We start from the raw sequence: 24,130 nt of genomic DNA on the forward strand, positions 1-24,130 counted from the left end.
CAACTGCTGAGCCCGCGTGCCACAACTACTGAAGCCTGTGCGCCTAGAGCCCGTGCTCCGCAACAAGAGAAGCCACTGCAATGAGAAGACCACGCACCGCAACGAAGGGTAACCCTGCTCGCTGCAGCTAGAGAAAGCCTGCGTGCAGCAATGAAGACCCAACACAGCCAAAAATAAAAATAATAAATAAATAAATTAAAAAAAAAAAAAAAAAAAAACCCCAACACAACAGCATTCTTTCTTACTTTCCAATGGTTAGCCACCTCACTCATAAAGAAATGGAAATTAAAACTCTGAGATACCTTTTCTTACCTAACAGATTATACTGACAAACTAAAATGTTAGCCAATCTATTGGCAAAGCTGTAAGTAAACAGGCAAACTCATCCATTGCAGGTGCATATAAAATGGTATAGTACCTAATCCAGCAAAAGTATATATGCTATTCACCCCAATTTAGCAATCCCTTCTTGGTTCATCTTTAATAAGTATTCTAAGCTAACGAACTCAAAAAAAAGAGAAAGAATTACAATGTCATTCTTCTGTACCATCTAATGAAATAATAGATCTAGAGGCAATGAATAAAAAAAATATCAATCTCTGCTAAAACCAGTAGGTGGAAACTGACAGGGAATTCTATTGGATGTATCAGGTTGATAACACCTGTATCCACTGATCAGTCTTATCATAAAAAAAGATAACTATATATTTTTCCAGCTTTATTATTATTGACATATAACACATATGTTTAAGGTGTAGAATGTGATAATTTGATAATATATATTGAGAAATGATCACCACAATAAGGTTAGTTAACACTTCAATCCTCTTACATAATTACTATCTTTGTGGTGCTAACACTTAAGGTCTACTTTTTTAACCTTCATTTATATAATACAGTGCTAATTATGGTCACCATATTGTACATTAATCTCCAGAACTGATTCATCTTTTAGTTTTTTTTATTATTATTTTTTTTAAAATATATTTTATTATTTAATACCACAGTACAGGGCTGTGAAGTGATTTTTTAAAAACCATGTCATTGTGAAAGAGGGAGCTTTTTTTTTTTTCTTTAAATTTTATTTATTTATTTATTTATGGCTGTGTTGGGTGTTCGTTTCTGTGCGAGGGCTTTGTCCAGTTGCGGCAAGCGGGGGCCACTCTTCATCGCGGTGCGCGGGCCTCTCACTATCGCGGCCTCTCTTGTTGCGGAGCACAGGCTCCAGACGCGCAGGCTCAGTAATTGTGGCTCACGGGCCTAGTTGCTCCGCGGCATGTGGGATCTTCCCGGACCAGGGCTCGAACCTGTGTCCCCTGCATTGGCAGGCAGATTCTCAACCACTGCGCCACCAGGGAAGCCCTGATTCATCTTTTAAATGGAAGTTTGTAGCCCTTGACCAACATTTCCCAATATTCCCCAACCCCCAGTCCCAACCATTCTACTATTTGAGTTTGGATATTTTAGAGTCCACGTATAAGTGAGAACATATAGTATTTGTCTTTGTCTGACTTATTTCGCTTAGCACAATGCCCTTAAGATCTACCCATGTTCTTGCAAAAGGCAGGGTTTCCTTTTATTTTTTTAAAAAAAGGCTGAATATTCTACTGTATATATACACACATTTTCTTTATCCATTCATCCGTCAATGGACACTTAGGTTGTTTCCATGTCTCGGCTATTGTGAATAATGCTGCAGTGAACATGGGGGTGTAGGTATCTCTTCCAGACAGTGATTTCATTACTTCGGATATCTACTCAGAAGTGGGATTGCTGGATCACATGATAGTTAAAAAACTTTTTTTGAGTAATCTCCATATAATTTTTCATAGTGGCTGTACCAATTAACATCCCCACAAACAGTGCACACAGTACCCTTTTCTCCACAGCCTTGTTAACACTTGTTGTCTATTGTCTTTTTGTTAATAGCTATTCTAACAGATGTGAGGTAACATCTCATTGTGGTTTTGATTTCCATTTCCCCAATGATTAGTGATGTTGAGCATCTTTTCATGCATCAGTTGACCATTTGTATGTCTTCTACAGAAAATTTTCTATTCAAGATTTTAACCCATTTTTAAATTAGATTGTGTATGGATTTTATTCTTGGATATTGAGTTGTATAAATTCCTTATATTTTGGATATTAATCCCCTATCAGACAGATGATTTACAAGTATTTTCTCATTCCATAGGTTACCTTTTCATTTTGCTAATTGTTTCTTTTGCTGTGCAAAAGCTCTTTAGTTTGATATAGTCCAACTTGTTTATTTCTGCTTTTGTCGCTTGTGCTTTGGGTGTCATATCCAAAAAATCACTGCCAAGATCAATGTCAAGGAGACTTTCCTATGTTTTATTCTAGAACGTTTATAGTTTCTGGTCCTAAATTTAAATCTCTAATCCATTTTGAGTTAATTTTTGTGAGTGGAATAAGACAGGGGCCAGTTTCAGTCTTTTGCATGTAACAATTCAGTTTTCCCAACATCACTTACTGAAGAGACTTCCCTGAGTATTCTTGGCTCCCTTGTCAAATATTAGTTGAACATATATGTGTGGGTTTAATTCTGGGCTCTCAACTCTGTTCCACTGGCCTACGTGTCTTTTTACACTAGTACCATATTGCTTTATTATAGCTTTGTAATAAAGTTTAAATCAGTAAATGTGATGTCACCTGCTTTGTTCTTCTTTCTCAGGATTGCTTTGGCTATTTGCGGTCTTTTGTAGTTCCATACAATTTTAGGATTATTTTTCCTAATTCTGTAAAAAATGCCATTGGACTTTCAGGGATTACATTGAATATATAGATGGCTTTGGGTAGTATGGACATTTTAACAGTATTAATTCTGCCAATCCATGAATATGAGATAGCTTTTCATTTATTTGTGTCTTCTTTAATTTCTTGCATCAATGTTTTGAAATTTTGTTTTATTCCTAAGTATTTTATTATTTTTGGTATTATAAATGGGATTATTTTATTTCTTTTTCAGATAGCTTAGTGTATATATAGAAACACAACTGATTTTTATGTTGATTTTGTATCCTGCAACTTTACTGAATTCATTTATTAGTTCTAACAGGCTTTTGGTGGAGTCTTTAGGATTTTCTATATATAAGATCATATCATCTCCAAGCAAAGACAATTTTACTTCTTTCTTTTGGATTCAGATGTCTTTTATTTCTTTTTCTTGACTAACTGCTCTGGGTAGGACGGGAGTGGTGAGAACAGACACCCTTGTCTTGTTCTTGATCTTAGTGGGTACACTGCGTATGATGTTAGCTGTGAGCTTGTCATATACAGCCTTTATGACGTTGAGGTACGTCCTTCTATACCCAATTTGTTGAGAGTTTTTATCATGAAAGGATGTTGAATTCTGTCAAATGCTTTTCTGCATCCTGCAGATAATGAGATGCAGAGATAATAAGATTTTTATCTTTCATTCTATTAATGTGGTATATCACACTGATTGATATGCAGATATTGAACCATCCTTGCATCCCAGGGATAAATCCCACTTGATCATGGTGTACGATGCTTTAATATGCTGTTGGATTTGTTTTGCTAATATTTTGTTGAGAATTTTTTCATCTATATTCATCAGGGATATTGGCTTGTAGTTTTCTTATAGTGTCTGTATCTGGCTTTGGTATCAGGGTAATGCTGGCCTCATAAAATGAGTTTGGGAATGTTCCCTCCTCTTTAATTTTAAAGAGTCTGAGAAGGACTGGCATTAATTCTTCCTTAAGTGTTTGGCAGAATTCACCAGTGAAACCATCTGGTCCTGGGTTTTTCTTTGTTGGGAGTTTTATGATCTCCTTAGTTGTTATTGGTCTGTTCACATTTTTTATTTCTTCATGATTCAGTCTTTGTACGTTTTATGTTTCTAGGAATTTATCCTTTACTTCTAGGTTATCCAATTTGTTGGCATACAACTGCTCACAGTACTTTCTTAAGATCCTTTGTATTTCTGGGACTTCCCTGGTGGCGCAGTGTTTAAGAATCCACCTGCCAATGCAGGGGACACGGCCTGGCCCGGGAAGATCCCACACGCCGAGGAGCAACTAAGCCCGTGCGCCACAACTACTGAGCCTGCGCTCTAGAGCCTGCGAGCCACAACTACTGAGCCCACGTGCCACAACTACTGAAGCCCGTGCACCTAGAGCCCGTGCTCCGCAACAAGAGAAGCCACTGCAATAAGAAGCCTGCGCACTGCAACAAAGAGTAGCCCCCGCTTGCCGCGAATAGAGAAATCTCACGCGCAGCAACGAAGACTCAACACAGTCAAAAAAAAAAAAAAAAAAAAAAAAAGTACAGGGGAAAATATAGTATCAGAGGAAAAAGGATCTCAGTCCAGAAGATGATCAACTAAAGGGGGAAAAAAAAGAGAAAAAGGACAAATAGAATGCATGAAATTTGACAGTAAAAACCCAACTATATAAGTATCACAATAAGTTTACACTTATTTACAAAAGAATTCAGAAGAACTGAAAATAAAAGGATGAGAAAAGATAAGCAAATGCAACAACATCAAAAAAAGCTGGTATGAAAGGGGGAAAAAAAGAGTAACTTTACAATGAAAAAACCTGACAAACATAACCTTACTGAGATGATCAAGGTCAGTATCATGAGTGATAAGTAATATTGATAGTATGTGCCTGGGATGTGATGTGATGAAAATGGCACTTCATCTCTGTGGGCTTGTACCCCAAAACTCATAACCCCAGTAGATAATGGGAAAAACATCAGACAGATCCGAATTGTGAGACATTCTGTAAAACATCTAACCAGTATTCCTCAAAACCGTCAAGGTCAACAAAAACAAGGGAAGTCTGAGAAGCTGTTACAGCCAAGAGGAGCATTAAGGAGACATGACTAAATGTAATATAATATCCTGAACAGGATCCTGGAACAGAATAAGGACATTAGGGAAAAATTAAGAAAACCTGAGTAAAGTATGGACTTCAGTTAATAATAATATCAGTGCTGGTACATTAATTATAACAAATGTGTACCATACTACATAAGATGTTAATAACAGGAGAAACTGGATATGGGATATTTGGGAACTCTCTGTACTATCTTTGAAATTTTTCTGTAAATTAAAAATTGTCCTAAAATAACAAATCTATTTTAAAAAATCTGGTATAGTTATATTTTCATTCTACAGTTGGCCCTCCAAATCTTTGGGTTCTGCATCTGCATATTCAACCAACTGCAGAATGAAAATATCTAGGGGAAAAAAATTCCAGAAAGTTTCCCAAAGCAAAACTCAAAGTTGCTGCACACCAGCAACAACTTACCATTTACACCATATTAGAATATTATGAGTAATCTAGAGACGATTTAAAGTATATAGTAGGGGGACTTCCCTGGTGGTGCAGTGGTTAAGAATTCACCTGCCAATGCAGGGGACACAGTTTCGATCCCTGGTCCAGGAAGATCCCACATGCTGTGGAGCAACTAAGCCCGTGTGCCACAACTACTGAAGCCCGCGTGCCTAGAGCTCATGCTCCGCAACAAGAGAAGCCACTGCAAGGAGAAGCCTGCGCACCGCAACGAGTAGCCTCCGCTCGCCACAACTAGAGAAAGCCTGCGTGCAGCAATGAAGACCCAACGCGGCCAAAAATAAATAAATAAAATAAAATAAAATAAAGTATATAGTAGTATGTGCATAAATTATATGCAAATACTATGCCATTTTATATAAGGGACTTGAGCATCCATGGATTTTGGTATCTGCAGGGGTCCTGGAACCAACCTCCCGCAGATACCGAGGGGCAACTGTATTCTATATTATCATGTCTATATTATACAGAAGTTTAAGATACACACAAAAAATTCTTATAGATAAAATAGTCATTACTTAATGATAAAAAGTTGAAATCACCAGGATATTTTATCTCTAAACCTGAGGGATAGGTAAATGGATGATAGTTTATTAGTCATTATTCCTCATATGTAGTTATATATTCTTTCTCAACAAATGAAATTTCATAATAGAAGAAAAAACCTTAGTGAACATTCTGCTGAGCTTTGATCAATGCTAAGGCAGCAGATATAATTAGTTCTGTATACTGATAGCAGCATGTTGGTAAAGGCAATGGAAAAGAAGGCACTCCAATGCACTGTTGGGAAGATTAAACAGACATAATCTCTACAAAAGCCAATTTGATGATGTCTATTAATGTTATAACTGCACATACCCTTTGACTTATAGCAATTCCACTCTAGTCATTTTGCACATGTGTAAAATTATTTTACACAGTTGTTTATGACAGCACTCTTTGTAGTAGTAAAAGATTACAAACAGACTGTATGTCCATCATTAGGAGACTGGTTATATAACCATACATTTATATAACAGAATACTATACAACTACAAAGAAAAAGAAAGCTCTTTATACACTAATATAAAATGGTATCTACCATATATTGCTAAGAAAAAAAAAGGAAGCATAGAACATGATGTATAGTATACTAGTCTAGAATATATTAACATATAAACTAATTATGCTCAATATTCTGTTTGCCTCTCCAAATTTACTCCTCCTCTTTCTCCACCCTGCTTTGTACATTGGGAGGCTGACTAAACAAACTGCATCCTTTAAGTAACCTTCCCCTCTAGCTTCTGATGTGCTTTGGTAATTTAAAATCCTGGCTCCTTACTTGCTAGAAACCCATGGGATTCCGTTAAATAAATTTGCCAAGTCTGCTTCCTTAACTGTAGAATAAAGACACTATCTATTGTGTAGAGCTTTTGAGAAGCTTAAAATAATATAGGCAAACTGATTGACATAGTGCCTGGCAAAGAGTCAGTGCCTGTTAGGAAGTGATAGCTACTGATATCACTGTTAATATTATTATTATTATTTTTTTTAAAGTTTATTTATTTATTTATTTTTGCCTGTGTTGGGTCTTTGTTGCTGTGCGCAGGCTTTCTCTAGTTGCGGCGAGTGGGGGCTACTCTTTGTTGCGGGGCTTCTCATTGCGGTGGCTTCTCTTGTTGCGGAGCACGGGCTCTAGGCACACAGGCTTCAGTAGTTGTGGCTCACGGGCTCTAGAGCACAGGCTCAGTAGTTGTGGCGCACGGGCTTAGTTGCTCGGCAGCATGTGGGATCTTCCCGGGCCAGGGCTCGAACCCGTGTCCCCTGCATTGGCAGGTGGATTCTTAACCACTGCGCCACCAGGGAAGTCCACTGTTAATATTATTAAAAGAAAATACTATAAAATAAAATAGTAACAACTATTAATTTTGCTAGATTTTCTAGGAAAGGTTTCTCCCAGGAATCATTCCTCATCATCCCTAGTGAATATCTTTTCCTTCTAAGCTTTACACTCCACTTAACATTTGACAACCAGTTTTTGAGGGTAATTGTTAGTTATCTTCCTCTCTACACAGAAGTTTGAATTAATGCTTAGTTGAGAACAATAAAGAAATAAAAAACAAAGCTGTAATAAAATTTAACTTGAAAGTAATCTAAGAATTTACATAAAGAGTGGAAGTGGCAACATTGATATCAGTTAAAATCAACTTTAAGACAAAAAGTGTTACTAGAAACAAAGAGGACATTCTATGATGGTAAAAGGGACAATCCATCAGAAAGACTTAACAATTAGGAACATTTATGCACATAACAACAGTCCAAAATAAATGAAGCAAAAATGGGCAGAACTGGAGAAGCAGACAATTCAACAATAGCTGTAGACTTCAACAGTCCACTTTCAATGAATAGGTAAAAGAACGACAAGGAAATAGAAGACTTCAAAATTCTATGAGTCAACTAGATATTTATATCACACTCTACCACCACCACCACCACCACTACCAGAACACACATCTTCCCAAGTACACATGGAACATTTGCAAGTATAAAGCTTGCTAGGCCATAAAACAAGCCTTAATCATTTAAAAGAACAGATAGCAAAGTATGTTCTTTGATCACAATGGAATGAAATTAGAAATCAATAAGAGAAGGGCATTTGGGAAATTTACAAGTATGTGAAAATTAAACAACACACTCCTGAATAATCAACAGGTCAAAGCAGAAATCCAAGCAGTGCTTAGAGAGAAATTTATAGCTGTAAATGACTACATTAAAAAAGAAGAAAGATCAAGAGAATGAGAAGACAAGCTACACACTGGGAAAAAAATATTTGCAAAAGATATACCTGATAAAGAACTGTTATCCAAAATACACAAAGAACATTTAAAACTCAACAATAAGAAAACTGATGTTAAAAACGATCAAAAGACTTAACAGACACCTCATCAAAGACATGACTTTTTTTTTAACATCTTTATTGGAGTATATAACTGCTTTACAATGGTTAGTTTCTGCTTTATAACAAAGTGAATCAGTTATACATATACATATATCTGCATATCTCTTCCCTCTTGCATCTCCCTCCCTCCCACCCTCACTATCCCACCCCTCTAGGTGGTCACAAAGCACCGAACTGATCTCCCTGTGCTATGCAGCTGCTTCCCACTAGCTATCTATTTTACATTTGGTAGTGTATATATGTCCATGCCACTCTCTCACGTTGTCCCATCTTACCCTTCCCCCTTCCCCTATCCTCAAGTCCATTCTCTAGTAGGTCTGTGTCTTTATTCCCGTCTTGCCCCTAGGTTCTTCATGACCAGTTTTTTTTTTTGTTTTTTAGATTCCATATATATGTGTAAGCATACGATATTTGTTTTTCTCTTTCTGACTTACTTCACTCTGTATGACACACTCTAGGTCCATCCACCTCACTACAAATAACTCCATTTTGTTTCTTTTTATGGCTGAGTAATACTCCATTGTATATATGTGCCACATCTTCTTTATCCATTCATCTGTTGATGGACACTTAGGTTGCTTCCATGTCCTGGCTATTGTAAATAGAGCTGCAATGAACATTTTGGTACATGACTCTTTTTGACCTATGGTTTTCTCAGGGTATATGCCCAGTAGTGGGATTGCTGGGTCGTAAGGTAGTTCTATTTTTAGTTTTTTAAGGAACCTCCATACTGTTCTCCATAGTGGCTGTATCAATTTACATTCCCACCAACAGTGCAAGAGGGTTCCCTTCTCTCCACACCCTCTCCAGCATTTATTGTTTGTAGATTTTTTGATGATGGCCATTCTGACTGGTGTGAGGTGATACCTCATTGTAGTTTTGATTTGCATTTCTCTAATGATTAGTGATGTTGAGCATCCTTTCATGTGTTTGTTGGCAATCTGTATATCTTCTTTGGAGAAATGTCTATTTAGGTCTTCTGCCCATTTTTGGATTGGGTTGTTTGTCTTTTTCATAATGAACTGCATGAGCTGCTTGTAAATTTTGGAGATTAATCCTTTGTCAGTTGCTTCATTTGCAAATATTTTCTCCCATTCTAAGGGTTGTCTTTTGGTCTTGTTTATGGTTTCCATTGCTGTGCAAAAGCTTTTAAGTTTCATTAGGTCCCATTTGTTTATTTTTGTTTTTATTTCCATCTCTCTAGGAGGTGGGTCAAAAAGGATCTTGCTGTGATTTATGTCATACAGTGTTCTGCCTATGTTTTCCTCTAAGAGTTTGATAGTGTCTGGCCTGACATTTAGGTCTTTAATCTATTTTGAGTTTATTTTTGTGTATGGTGTTAGGGAGTGTTCTAATTTCATACTTTTACATGTACCTGTCCAGTTTTCCCAGCACCACTTATTGAAGAGGCTGTCGTTTCTCCACTGTATATTCTTGCCTCCTTTATCAAAGATAAGGTGACCGGGGCTTCCCTGGTGGCGCAGTGGTTGAGAATCTGCCTGCTAATGCAGGGGACACGGGTTCGAGCCCTGGTCTGGGAAGATCCCACATGCCACGGAGCAGCTGGGCCCGTGAGCCACAATTGCTGAGCCTGCGCGTCTGGAGCCTGTGCCCCGCAACGGGAGGGGCCGCGATAGAGAAAGGCCCGCGCACCGCGATGAAGAGCGGTCCCCGCACCGCGATGAAGAGTGGCCCCCGCTTGCCGCAACTGGAGAAAGCCCTCGCACGAACCGAAGACCCAACACAGCCAAAATAAATAAATAAATAAATAAATAAATAAAAAAAAAAAAAAAAAAAAAAGATAAGGTGACCATATGTGCATGGGTTTATCTCTGGGCTTTCTATCCTGTTCCATTGATCTGTATTTCTGTTTTTTTGTGCCAGTACCATACTGTCTTGATTACTGTAGCTTTGTAGTATAGTCTGAAGTCAGGGAGCCTGATTCCTCCAGCTCTGTTTTTTGTTCTCAAGATTGCTTTGGCTATTCGGGGTCTTTTGTGTTTCCATACAAACTGTGAAATTTTTTGTTCTAGTTCTGTGAAAAATGCCAGTGGTAGTTTGATAGGGATTGCATTGAATCTGTAGATTGCTTTGGGTAGTAGAGTCATTTTCATAATGTTGATTCTTCCAATCCAAGAACATAGTATATCTCTCCATCTATTTGTATCATTTTTAATTTCCTTCATCAGTATCTTATAATTTTCTGCATACAGGTCTTTTGTCTCCTTAGGTAGGTTTATTCCTAGATATTTTATTCTTTATGTTGCAATGGTAAATGGGAGTGTTTTCTAATTTCATTTTCAGATTTTTCATCATTAGTGTATAGGAATGCCAGAGATTTCTGTGCATTAATTTTGTATCCTGCTACTTTACCAAATTCATTGATTAGCTCTAGTAGTCTTCTGGTAGCATCTTTAGGATTCTCTATGTATAGTATCATGTCATCTGCAAACAGTGACAGCTTTACTTCTTCTTTTCCGATTTGGATTCTTTTTATTTCTTTTTCTTCTCTGATTGCTGTGGCTAAAACTTCCAAAACTATGTTGAATAATAGTGGTGAGAGTGGGCAACCTTGTCTTGTTCCTGATCTTCGTGGAAATGGTTTCAGTTTTTCACCGAGGACGATGTTGGCTGTGGGTTTGTCATATATGGCCTTTATTATGTTGAGGAAAGTTCCCTCTATGCCTACTTTCTGCAGGGTTTTTATCATAAATGAGTGTTGAATTTTGTTGAAAGCTTTCTCTGCATCTATTGAGATGATCATATGGTTTTTCTCCTTCAATTTGTTAATATGGTGTATCAAATTGATTGATTTGCATATATTGAAGAATCCTTGCATTCCTGGGTGTTTGTAGATTTTTTGATGATGACCATTCTGACAGGTGTGAGAAGGACATAAGACTCTTAATAAGCATATGAAAAGACACTCAACATCTATGTTATTAGGGAATAGCAAATTAAAACTGGTGGTGCAGTGGTTAAGAATCCGCCTGCCAACGCAGGGGACACGGGTTTGAGCCATGGTCCGGGAAGATCCCACATGCCATGGAGCAACTAAGCCCGTGCGCCACAACTACTGAGCCTGAGCTCTAGAGCCTGTGAACCACAACTACTGAGACTGCGTGCCACACTACTGAAGCCCTCACACCACAAAGAGTAGCCCCCGCTTGCCACAACAAGAGAAAACCCACGTGCAGCAACAAAGACCCAATGCAGCCAAAAATTAATAAATAAATTTTAAAAATAAATAAATAAATAAAAAATAAAACAATGAGATATAAATGGCTAAATCCAAAACACTGACAAAAGCAAATGCTGCAAGGATATAGAGCAACAGGAACTTACTGCTGGTCGGAATGCAAAATGTACAGCCACTCTGAAAGACAATTTGGTAGTTTCTTACAAAACTAAACATACTCTTACCATATGATCCAGCAATTTACGCTCCTTGTTATTAACCTAAATAAGTTGAAAATATATGTCCAGACAAAAACTTGCACACAGATGTGTACTGCAACTTTATTTGTAACTGCCAAAACCTGGAAGCAACAAGATGCCCTTCAGTAGGAGAATGGATAAATAAGCTGTGGTATGTCCAGACAATGGGATATGATTCAGTATTAACAAGAAATGAACTATCAAGCCATGAAAGACATGGAGAAACTTTAAATATATTTACTAAGTGAAAGAAACCAATCTGAAAAGGCTACATACTGTATGATTCCAGCTATATGACATTCTGAAAAAGGCAAGACTATGAAGACAGTAAAAAGATCATTGGTTGCCAGGGTTTAGGGAGGAGGATGGGATGAATAGGAGGATATATTCACAGTATATTCCCTATTGACAATTAAGAACACACACTTGCCACCATCCTTCCATTCTGGCCACCACTAAGTACCAGAAAAGATGCAGACTTGGCCAGTTAGCCAGACAGACTGAGTCTAAATCCATATGAAAACTCTTTTTTAATACCTGCTACACAGAGATCATCTCATAGAATGTTAACCATCACCTCTTCCTCTCTGCATCTTTTCTCTTGTCTTTCATTCCTTCTTCTGGCCAGTGTCTCCTAAGTGTCGTCTGGGGACCAACGGTGGTCCCTGGCAATCAATTAACTGGTTTACTATAGACAGTTTGATTAAAAAAAAAAGTGATAAAAGCTTTGATCACAAACATTTCATAAATTGAAAAGATTAATTATGACTTTCAAGGAAATTCCTTTAGCTTCTTAATTGTTATGTTCCAAGGGTCACACATGCTTTACAAGGATAGTTAAGAGGGGACTGTTTGTTTCAGCTAACAAACTTTGACATCATGAGTTGTTTACATTGGTTAAATATATATTTTGTTGTTGTCTTATCACTGTGTTAAATCCCCAATTAGGAAAATGTATCAATGCCTCAAAAGTACTCACTGAAGAGTAAAAGTGATAAAAACACATTTGACTCAGAATGTCATAAATGATAAATAGTATGATCTTATAGAGTGAAAACAGTAGGATCTTACAATGGGCTATGACCAGTGGAATTACAAGTTATTAGTTTACACTGGGGGACCTCCTTGTTCCAATCAAAGTATAATACATTTTTAAACAGGGACTGAAACATTATAAAACAGGGATAAGAAGCCACTGAAGCATTCATATAATTTTCAGCCACTCTAGTAAACCAATCAAAACCTGCATTGTGAATTTTGTCATTGAAAGCAAAGATTAAAAACTGCGAAGAGGGGCTTCCCTGGTGGCGCAGTGGTTGAGAGTCTGCCTGCTAATGCAGGGGACACGGGTTCGAGCCCTGGTCTGGGAGGATCCCACATGCCGCGGAGCGGCTGGGCCCGTGAGCCACAATTGCTGAGCCTGCGCGTCTGGAGCCTGTGCCCCGCGACGGGAGGGGCCGCGATAGAGAAAGGCCCGCGCACCGCGATGAAGGGCGGTCCCCGCACCGCGATGAAGAGTGGCCCCCGCTTGCCGCAACTGGAGAAAGCCCTCGCACGAACCGAAGACCCAACACAGCCAAAAATAAATAAATAAATAAATAAATAAGAAAATCCTTTAAAAAAAAAAAAAAAAACTGTGAAGAAACTTTAAGTTATTTTAACAAAAACAGGTATAACTAAGGTCAGCTGCAAAATTAATGACAAATATGCTCAGAAAGAAAACAATTTACTGGTATGTTTCTGTATCAGATGACACTACTGGACATTAATTACATAATGTTAGGTGTGGTATTCAGTGAGTAAGAACAGTTAGTATCACAGATGTATGCTCTTAAATATTTTGTTTCATGGCTACAAGAAACCACTAGTATTCAGAATATGAATCAACTCTTGGTATGTACATAATATGTAAATTATGAAATACAAACAGTTCTGATTATCAATGAAAACATGCTTTAGAGAAGGGATTTTCCTTTAACCAACAATTATCTTTGAACCTTGACTTGAAAATGTACACTAGGATCAATATGGCCAAAAGCACTAGTCATGTGTGTAGCAAGGAAGAGTACAGCACCTGGAAGTCAATTCACACATGGCTTCATTTACAGACAACACCTGACATTTGACAGTAAGTCTTCTATTGAGTCTGTTAAAGATTGCATGGAAAATTGTGAATATAATATTCAAACTGCAGTCCCTGAGCAGGTATCTTCAGCATGTTAGGTCAGGAAAAAAGAAGCAAATACAACACTCTGCTTTCCTATCTTGTCAGGAGGAAAGATGCTAACAAAAACTATTTAAATGAAGTATATACATTTTTTTTCCCATGACACCAATAAGGTCAGTAAAAAATTTCTGATTATCTGTGGCTTACTCAAGTGGCAGATCTCTGTGATATTCAGTATAGTGAATAGCTTGAACCTATCATATGAGGGTGAAATAACAGTTCTTAATGATAAAATACGAAGACCAAATCATGATACACGTAGCTTAAGCAAAGAGTTTGACATTTCCAACATGTAGCCATTTTCTTTCCTTGTTGTAGAATGAAATCAGTGTCTTATCATTAGTATACTTAAAAAATGTATTCAATTACCACACTAGACCTAAAAACATGTTTCCTAGAACTGAAATACAACCAGAAGGACAGATTTATCCACTGCCACCTTCCAAACTGAAATATTCAACTTCATTGCTGAGTGCCATACATTTGTCAACTCAGTGCTTCATCAGATATTGCAGGTAGTTTTCAGTGAGAATTCTTGCAATAATTTTTGTACCCATCCATCTGAATATCTAAAACATCTAAAAGAATCATCCTGTACTTGCTGCTATTCCCAACAACCTATAGTTGAAAAGTGGGATTATCTGATTTAGCAGAACTAAGAAGTAGGAAAAGAAACAGTTAAATAGGAAACTGTAACTTTGACTTTAGTGAGCCAGATATCAATGTGGTGAAAGACTACAGCAGTAATCGCTTTTCATGATGTTTAAAAGACCCATGAGTGGGACTTCCCTGGTGGCACAGTGGTTAAGAATCTGCCTGCCAATGCAGGGGACACGGGTTCAAGCCCTGGTCCGGGAAGATCCCACATGCCATGGAGCAACTAAGCCCATGTGCTGCAACTCCTGAGCCTGCACTCTAGAGCCCGTGAGCCACAACTACTGAGCCTGTGTGCCGCAACTACTGAAGCCCTCGCGCCTAGAGCCCATGCTCCGCAACAAGACAAGCCACCATAATGAGAAGCCTGCACACCGCAACAAAGAGTAGCCCCCGCTTGCTGCAACTAGAGAAAGCCCGTACGCAGCAACAAAGACCCAACACAGGCAAAAATAAATAAATTAATTAATTAAAAACAACAACAACAAAAAAGACCTGTCAGTGTGGTCCACAAATTCTAAATGTCTGAGAAATGCTACTTTCTCTACTACACTATTTTTCTTTCATAGAAAGCTATCGCTTCTTCCTATGCATTATGTTAGAAAAATATAGACAGCTATGGAAATTTTGTTTGCCCTTATTATTAATCTTCTCACATTAGAAAAGCACTTCATCATCTGCACTTATGTTGCCTTATTTTTTTAAAGAAAGGTCTGATTTCAATATGTATAGCACCTAGAAAAAAAAAATCTAATAACTATTTCCAGTTTCTCCTTGAACTCTATTCCTCCACAAAGTCATTTTTTCCTTGACCTTCCCAAAACCCAAACTGCTTTCATATACCTCACCTCTTGATTATAGTCAAGTGTGACATTAAAAATGTTGAACAACTGGCATGGCATAAACACCAAACAAAGAGAATGACACCAGTTCATAATCACATGGATGTAAGGGAACATGCTAACTAAATATCAGCCTTAGTTATAGCTTCCTTTAAACAATCCGCTACACTTGTTTCAATGCTAGCCTCATTCTCAAAGACCATTGGTTATTCCTTGCCTGCCAACTCACAGAAAAAGGAAAGTAGTTTTCATGAAAGACAGCCATATAAATTGGATTCTAAACACTGTCTTTTATTAAATATTTAATTTCCCTTTTATTCCTTAATAGAAGAATTAAGAAAAATAAGTGTTAGAAAGAACACACTATTGTTTTCTTTCTCCCACACCAATGGTTTCCAGAGAATGAGGCTCTTTAGTCAGCCTTTTATTATAGTTTTGTTAACTTGATTTTACCCACACAATTAGATATCCAAGTTCTTTATCCACTCAACCAAATGAAAACATTGAATACACAGACAAATGGATAGATCTGGGGATATATTAAGGATAATGTAAACTGTTAGCAAAACAAATATCTGACATTTAGAGAGAAGACAACAGAAATGGAATACAGAAATTCACAAAAAAGCAAAGACATGAGTCACTTAAAAATCAGCCTAGGATCATAGAGTCATATATTATAACATTATATATATATATATATATATCTGTGTTGGTTTTAAGGATCTTCTTACCCAACTTTGGAAAAACTATTAAGTATTCAGCATTGCACTGGGGACATGCCACTCTGGCTGTACTGTTTCCTCTTTGTTTTTCATCCACCCAGCGCTGCAGACAAGCCTGGTGAACCCATTTTGTAGATCCTCTGCATCTGCATGGTCTCACCCATTCAGCTGTTCTATCATCTTCATCAGTGGCAAAACACACCCAGCAACTTCTGTAAATTAAAAGAGAAAATAATGACATTATCATTAACACCCCAGCCTCCTCTTCACTGCAGCTCTCACTTAATGGGATGAGCCTACTATGTTATATTATAGGAACTTTTAATTCTACATTAAAAGACTGAGGAGAAAAACAACCAACACATTTCCAGTAGAGTAGTTTCTTCTTTTTCTGTTTTTCCTTGTATTCTTCTGTGGAATCTTGTGTTTTCTGAATTTTGTTTTTATATAAATTCCTCCATCTTTCTAGTATATTAACGTTTTTTTAAAAAAATTAATTAGTTTTTGGCGGCACTGGTCTTTGTTTCTGCACGTGGGCTTTCTCTAGTTGCAGTGAGCGGGGCTACTCTTCATTGCGGTGCACGGGCTTCTCATTGCAGTGGCTTCTCTTGTTGCAAAGCATGGGCTCTAGGTGTGCGGGCTTCAGTAGTTGTGGCTCGCAGGCTCAGTAGTTGTGGCTCGTGGGCTCTAGAGCACAGGCTCAGTAGTTGTGGCACACAGGCTTTAGTTGCTCCACGGCATGTGGGATCTTCCTGGACCAGGGCTTGAACCCGTGTCTCCTGCACTGGCAGGCAGACTCTTAACCACTGTGCCACCAGGGAAGTCCATCTTTCTAGTAATTCTTCATCTTCTCTAATGAACCAGAATGCAAACAGACAATCCTCAAGCTGCTTTTATATGACCTAATAATTCTTCAAGGAGTGGTAAATATAGGAATATGTGAAATTCAGTGTATCTCCCATTTCAACAACATTAACCTCTTAACCTCTTGAACTTGCAAAACTAAAGTATTACATAAATGATTTCACATATGGTCTCATTCAGTTTTCAACTGAGACAGAAAAAAACCCCACTCATTTCTCTTTCTGGTAAAGTATGACTGTAAGAGAGAAAGATGATTAAATTAAAAAGCACAAAGGGAAGAAGAGATGATATCAGGATAAATTGTTTTAGGATAGTAATATGATAAATTTGGGCCTACATGTTTCCATTATAGGTATGATTGGTTTTCCTTTTTTGTGGGAATTAAATTATATTTATTATATTCTAAATCTAAAAGTCAAGTCAGGGATGCCTATATTTTAAAAAATTCTATTGAGATGGTTAATGTTTAAACATTTCCCCATTTTGCTTTTGAGGATACTTCATGAACTCTAATTTGTTCTTGTGGAATTAGGTTGCAATTCCTTTTTTTTTTTTCCTCTCAGTTAACACAAGTTTTGAGACCGATTTCCATTAGGGCAAATACAGTTTAACTCAATGACACCATTCACTCCCCTCTACTACCCTTAAAGTTTGACTGCACAATAGGAAACTGCTAATTAAAGCTTGTCACCTACTGTGCACATTTCACTTAATTAGATAAGTGGCTTCTGTCAGAACAACTAGCTTAACTATGCTCAGTGGGAAGGACTATATAGTCAGGTACTATATATGGGTGAGGTCTCCAGTCTGTATAACAATATGAATTTTAATTGTGTGCTCCAATTAAAACTTCGCAATTAGAATAGGGAAAAAAAAAACTGAACCGAATACGTGGCAACAATATCCAAAATTGTGCTTTTACTCAGCTTTCAAATTCAGTCAGATTTCATTTGACCTACCTAGGTAAAAATTGGAAGTAGGTAGCATTTGTTTGAGCATGCTTGACCCTCTGACCCACCTCAGCCAAGCTGTCTGGGCCCTTGTGCTATCTTACGGTTATCCAGAAATGCCTCCTCCTCCACCTCCTTATTTTTTAAAATTTTATTGTGGTAAAATATACATAACATAAAATTTACTACTTTAACCATTTTTAAGATTGCAATTCAGTAGCACTAAGTCATTCACACTGGCAACCATCATCACTATCCATGATTTGACTGGGTTTCAACCTAGTTTTCATAAAATTTCAATTGACAAGTACAGAGCAAATAAACCAGTTATCTGAGGTGTTAGTATATATTTTCCCCATTTAACCAAGGTAATTTTAAAAATATAATTGTATACCTCTGGGAAATGAAAACCATATTTTGGCAACAAAATATAGGCAGAGTACCTAGAAACTAGATTTCTAGGTTCTTGTAAGTTTTTCATATCAACAATGGAACATATATGTAGCTAAGTACATCTAGACCAGCATAATTAATCAGTATTAAGGTGAACAATCTTAAATTAAGCCAATTTCCAGTCATCAGGAAAAAACAAAATAAAATGTAAAGAACCTTAATACTAGGTGGAAGCAAATGAAATTTCCTATATTTATCTGTTTTTAACTTACATAAATGGCAGCTTCATATACCAATATAATGGGAATATTTGTATAGCTATAATCCCCATAAATTCTGGATAAGTATAAGTTTATTTTCCCCCAACATTTAATAGGAAAAATTTCAAACTTTTGAAAAAAGTTGAAAAACTGTTTGGTGAACATCCATATTCTTAACACCTAGATTCTACAATTCTTATCATTTTGCTACATATGTACTTTACTACATATTCTTTCATCAATCTTATTTTTTGATGCATTTCAAAGTTTCAGACATTAGTGTACTTCACCCCTAAATAAACACTTACACAGTTTTACTTTTTAGAAGGTACTCAACTAACATTTAAAAGAGGCACTTTCCGGATTTTTTTCTAATTTCACAACTATGGTAGATAAGATAGTTGAACGATGATTTACAGTGAAAACTTATTAGGTGTTAAACCTAATTGGAAGTGTTAATACCCATAACCTTGTTTTTATTGTTTGATTCATAGTGATAGTGAGTATACAGCTTACAAATTTGGATTTTGAAGCTAATGCTCATTAGAGATTAACTGAAATTATCCTATAGAGGAGATATTAAAAAAAAAAACCTTATTGATAATAATACTCTCAAAAAGTCTGATTTTCAACATCTACCAACGTACCACATACATTTTCTATTTATTCTAATCGCTAAACAGTACATCTGATGATGGTCATCTGAGATCAAATAGTATTGCCCACAATATGTAAGCTTCTGATAACACCACCAAATTACTTCATCTAAAAATTATAATTTAGATACAAGTAAATGTTACATAAAACGAAGACTTCTAACTTAATAGTACAAAACAAACAAGCAACTGAAAATTATAGAAATTGCCAGCAACATTTACTGAGCATTCACTGATTCCATGTAGTTTCACTGGTTCCATGTGGTTGCACAAACAAAATAAATGGAAGATTGTACCTGTCTAGAAAACCCTATAATTTAATTGGGGCTACATCCAGTAGGTACAAGAGATTTAAGGTTCCAGTGAAATTACCATAGGTACATCCATTTTAAGAAGAAGGAAGGATCAATTTGGATAGATCAGAAAAGGTTTCAGGGAGGAGTGATAGCAGAAATTAGCAGGGGCAAGTGATTTTATTGCAGGGATTCTCAAAACAAAGGTCTCAGGACCAGTAGTTCAGGATCACTAGGGAACTTGCAAATTCTCTGGCTCTACTCCAGATCTAGTAAATAAGAAACTCTAGAGGAAGAGGGCCTACCAATCTGTGATTTAACAAGCTCTCAAGGTGATCCCAATATTCAATAAAGTTTGGGAACCGCTGGTGTAGAAAAATGGCAGGTAAAAAAAAGCAAACAGATTGGAGAAAGCAGACTGTGTGAAAGGGATAATTACTGGATTTACTTAAGGTAGAAATAATTGCTTCTGATGACTAAATATTTTTAATATAAGTAACAGTACAGAAAATGTTAGGTTCTAAAGAATTTATTAACTGATTTACTACCTTACTAGGTATATGAGTTTAATCTACGTAATATGGAAAGAATATTAGTCTGTGAAATAAGGGCCAGGTACATGGGAAATTAAAGCATATAAAAATGGTCACATGAATGTTTTTAGGCAGACAGCCTGTAAGACAGTTATTAGTCTTCAGGGCTGGAAATGAGGGGAGGGAACAAAGTATGTATAGGAATCTTCTCTTCCCTCATTTAAAAAAAAACTTCTAATAGGCTGACCAGGAATATCACCTAAGAAGGTCTTAAAATTATGCCTTCCCCCTTTGCTTCCCCATCCCCTACTCCCTCCTTGATGAATTCTATTTCAGCTATTTATTCCCCAATTCCCCACCTCCTTCCATTTAAGGAGAAAAGAGGTTGTTTGAAAATGATGGGTTTAGAGTTTCTCAAGATCTTAGAATAGAGGAGAGAGTAGAAGCTTGTGGTTTAATGTACAGCACACGTTCTCTTTTTTAGGGACAAAAAGTATACCATACTTTTTAAGGAAAACCACTCTTCCCTCCAACATCAGCCATGTATGTGGTTTATTTAGGCAGTTAGTCCCACATCCCCAACTCCAGGAAGAGTAATCCTTAGATTGGTTTAAGGGAGTATCCCATGTCCTAGATTACAGTTGTTGGGAGGCTGGGCCCATAAAGCTAGTTTCATTAGAGTGAACTTCAGAATTTTTGCTGGGAAAGTTGGTACACAGACTTTCTTTTCCACTGAGCCTGAAGGCAGGAAAAGTGTGAAGCTAAATGAGGGTGTGAGGCTCTGCTGCCAGGAGAGCCACAATGTGGAGCCTAAAGAATCCAAAGGAAGCTGAAAGATAGAAACTGATGACTTCGTTTGAGACATGTATCAAGCTGTGCTTAAAGCTAAATATACCCTTGCACTGTTCACTTACATAAACCCACAGATTTTTTTTTTTTTTTTGGTTTAACCAGTTTGGGGCAGATTCCTATCAGATACAACCCAAACAATCTTGTTACAGATTGTGAGAAACTGGATATAAGGGATAGCCCTGAACAATCATATAATGTAGACTCTTAAACAGCTTTTATAAGGACACTATTTTTTGTCAATGGCTTTGTTTCCTACTGACCGCAACTTGAGCTGAAAAGGCTTAAATAAATCTAATTTCCACTGCAAGTACTTTAAGTCTTGCAAGTTTTTCTATTTCTCACACAGGGCAAAAATAAGCTCCTGATTCTGGCTACTGGATCAGGTCATTTCTTAGATTAAAAACAGCCAACAAAGATAAAACCAAACATTTTGAAATTAAAAATTCTTACTGACAATGCTATAATATTTGCATTGCAGGATCAATTTAACTATAATTCTACATTATTACATATTTTAATGTTATAGTTTATAGGATGGCAATTTTAATACCCTTAAAAGGTGAGAACTGGCTATTTGCCATTTCAAAGGACAAAGCCAAAAACCTTTCAAAGTCCACACCTAAGAAGAGGTTGTAATTTGATAAAATTCTAATTAAGAGTTTCTCTTTGAGTCATTTCCTCCCCTTCTTCTCTTCAATCCTCCAATCTCTCAGCAGTGTTCAGTGTGACGCAGAAGCATCATCTGAGAACTTGCTAGAAATGCAAATTTTCAGGTCCCACCCCAGACCTGCAGAATCAGAAACTCTGAGGATGGGACCCAACACTACATTTAAAAAATTTATTTATTTTAAATTTCTTTAAAAATTCTTCTTTTTTTATTGTGGTAAAATATGTAACATAAAATTTGCCATCTTAACCATTTTTAAGTGTATAGTTCAGTGGTATTAAATACATTTACACTGTTGTGCTACCATCACCACCAACCATCCCCATAACTCTTCATCTTATAAAACAAACTCTATACTTATTAAACAACTCTCCAATGTCCTCTCTCCCAAGCCCCTGACAGCCACCCTTATACCTTCTGTCTTTATAATTTTGACTACTCTAAGTACCTCATATAAGAGGAATCATCCAGTATTTGTCTTTCTATGTCTTCAAGGTTCATCCACATTGTAGCATATTGCAGGATATCCTTCCTTTTTTGAGGCTGAATAGTATTCCATTGTATGTATATATACCACATTTTGCTTATCCATTCATTGGTCTTAAATACTAAGGTTGCTTCCAAGTTTTAGCTATTGTGAATAATACTGTTACGAACATGGGTGTACAAATATCTCTTTGAGATCCTGTTTTTAATTCTTTTTGGATATATACCCAGAAGTGAAATTGCTGGGTCACATGGTAATTCTATTTTTAACTTTTCTGAGGAATCACCAACGTGGTATTTGGTATTTTAACAAACCCTTCAGGTGATCATGATACCTGAAGTTTGAGAACCTCTACTCTGGCCATTCTTCTTTCCTTTTTCCCTTTGTAAGTTTCCTCAACTCACCATAATACAAAAATGAAATTTTATTTTATATTCAGTGTAAACATTTTTAAGCTATTTGGTTTTTAGTTTAAATAGTAAGCAAAATGCTTGAGATCCTTTTTTCTAAGGAAAAAAGCTAGCTAAATCTGGGGAAAAGATTTTGTGAGTTCAGGATATTCTAACTGGTTAAAGAACTTGGGATGCCTGAGTTCAAATTCCTGCTTAGCACTTATTTTAGGTTTAATGACAATCTCTTTCAGAGTTTTTGTAATGCAGGGGTTCTTAACCTGAGGTCCATGAAAAATTTACGGGATTGGTAAATTTGGATGGGAAAAAAAATAATTATACCTTTATTTTCACTAAACTCTAAATAAAATTCAGTTTTCCTTCAATGATGAATAAACAAATCATAGTAATATTAGCATACAGCAATTAGAAATTAGTACAGTGACCAGAAATTTTCATATTACAGCTGTGCTGATCTCAAAATAACATTTAACCCACTGGTAACTTGAAATTATCAGACCCACCAGTAATAGATCTTGTATTTGTTTTAAAGCTCATATTACCATGTCAGATTTTTAATATTTTGGTAGCTGTATTTCAACGTAATTTGTCCATTTCTGACCTGTACATTTTGTTTTATTCTTTCAAAACATTCTGAGAAGGAACCCACAAGCTTAACTAAACTTCCAAAGGAGTTCTCAGCATAAAAAAGGTCTTATGTTAAAATTCCCTATTGTAGAACCCTCCTACACTGTTGGGGGAATTGTAAATTGGTACATCCACTATGGAAAACAGTATAGGGGTTCCTCAAAAAACTAAAAATAGAGTTGTCATATTATCCAGCAATCCCACTCCTGGGCATATATCCAGATAAAACCATAATTCAAAAAGATGCATGCACCCCTGAGTTCACAGCAGCACTATTCACCATAGCCAAGACATGGAAACAACCTAAATGTCTACCGACAGATGAATGGATAAAGAAGATGTGGTGTACACACACACACACACACACACACACGCACACACAGGAATACTCCTCAGCCATAAAAAAATGAAATAATGCCATTTGCAGCAACATGGATGGACCTAGAGATTATCATACTTAGTGAAGTACGTCAGAAAGTGAAAGACAAATACCATATGATATCACTTACATGGGGAATCTAAAATAGGACACAAATGAACTTATCTATGAAACAGAAACAGACTCACAGACATAGAGAACAGACTTGTGGTTGCCAAGGGGGGAGGGATGGATTGGGAGTTTGGGATGAGCAGATGCAAACAAATATATATAGAATGGATAAACAACAAGGTCCTACTGTATACCACAGGGAACTATGTTCAGTGTCCTGTGATAAGCCACAGAGAAGAAGAATACGAAGGAGAATGTATATAGGTGTGTGGCTGAGTCACTTTGCTGTACAGCAGAAATTAACACAACATTGTAAATCAACTATACTTCAATTAAATAAATTTTAAAAAAAGATTCTCTATTGTAAGGGATTAAACAAGTGATCATGAAACTGCTTAAGAATTGCCTGGCACATACATAACCACCAAATGAACAGTAGCAATAATGGCACCGATAGAGATGAGAAAGATGGTGTCAACTTT

General features: G+C 36.8%; 1 protein-coding gene across 2 annotated transcripts in view; it reads right to left on the minus strand.

Annotated features, from left to right (window-relative positions):
* The window catches only part of MARCHF5 (membrane associated ring-CH-type finger 5), a 54,265-nt gene that overhangs the window by 20,185 nt on the left and 9,950 nt on the right, over positions 1 to 24,130 (minus strand). For both annotated transcript variants that reach the window (XM_057530632.1, XM_057530633.1), the window contains exon 2: positions 16,176 to 16,378. In XM_057530632.1, the coding sequence (XP_057386615.1) occupies positions 16,176 to 16,378 (203 nt within the window). The remainder of the gene's footprint in view (positions 1 to 16,175; positions 16,379 to 24,130) is intronic.

The sequence above is a fragment of the Balaenoptera acutorostrata genome, chromosome 16 (assembly GCF_949987535.1).
Source record: "Balaenoptera acutorostrata chromosome 16, mBalAcu1.1, whole genome shotgun sequence".
NCBI lineage: Eukaryota > Metazoa > Chordata > Mammalia > Artiodactyla > Balaenopteridae > Balaenoptera > Balaenoptera acutorostrata.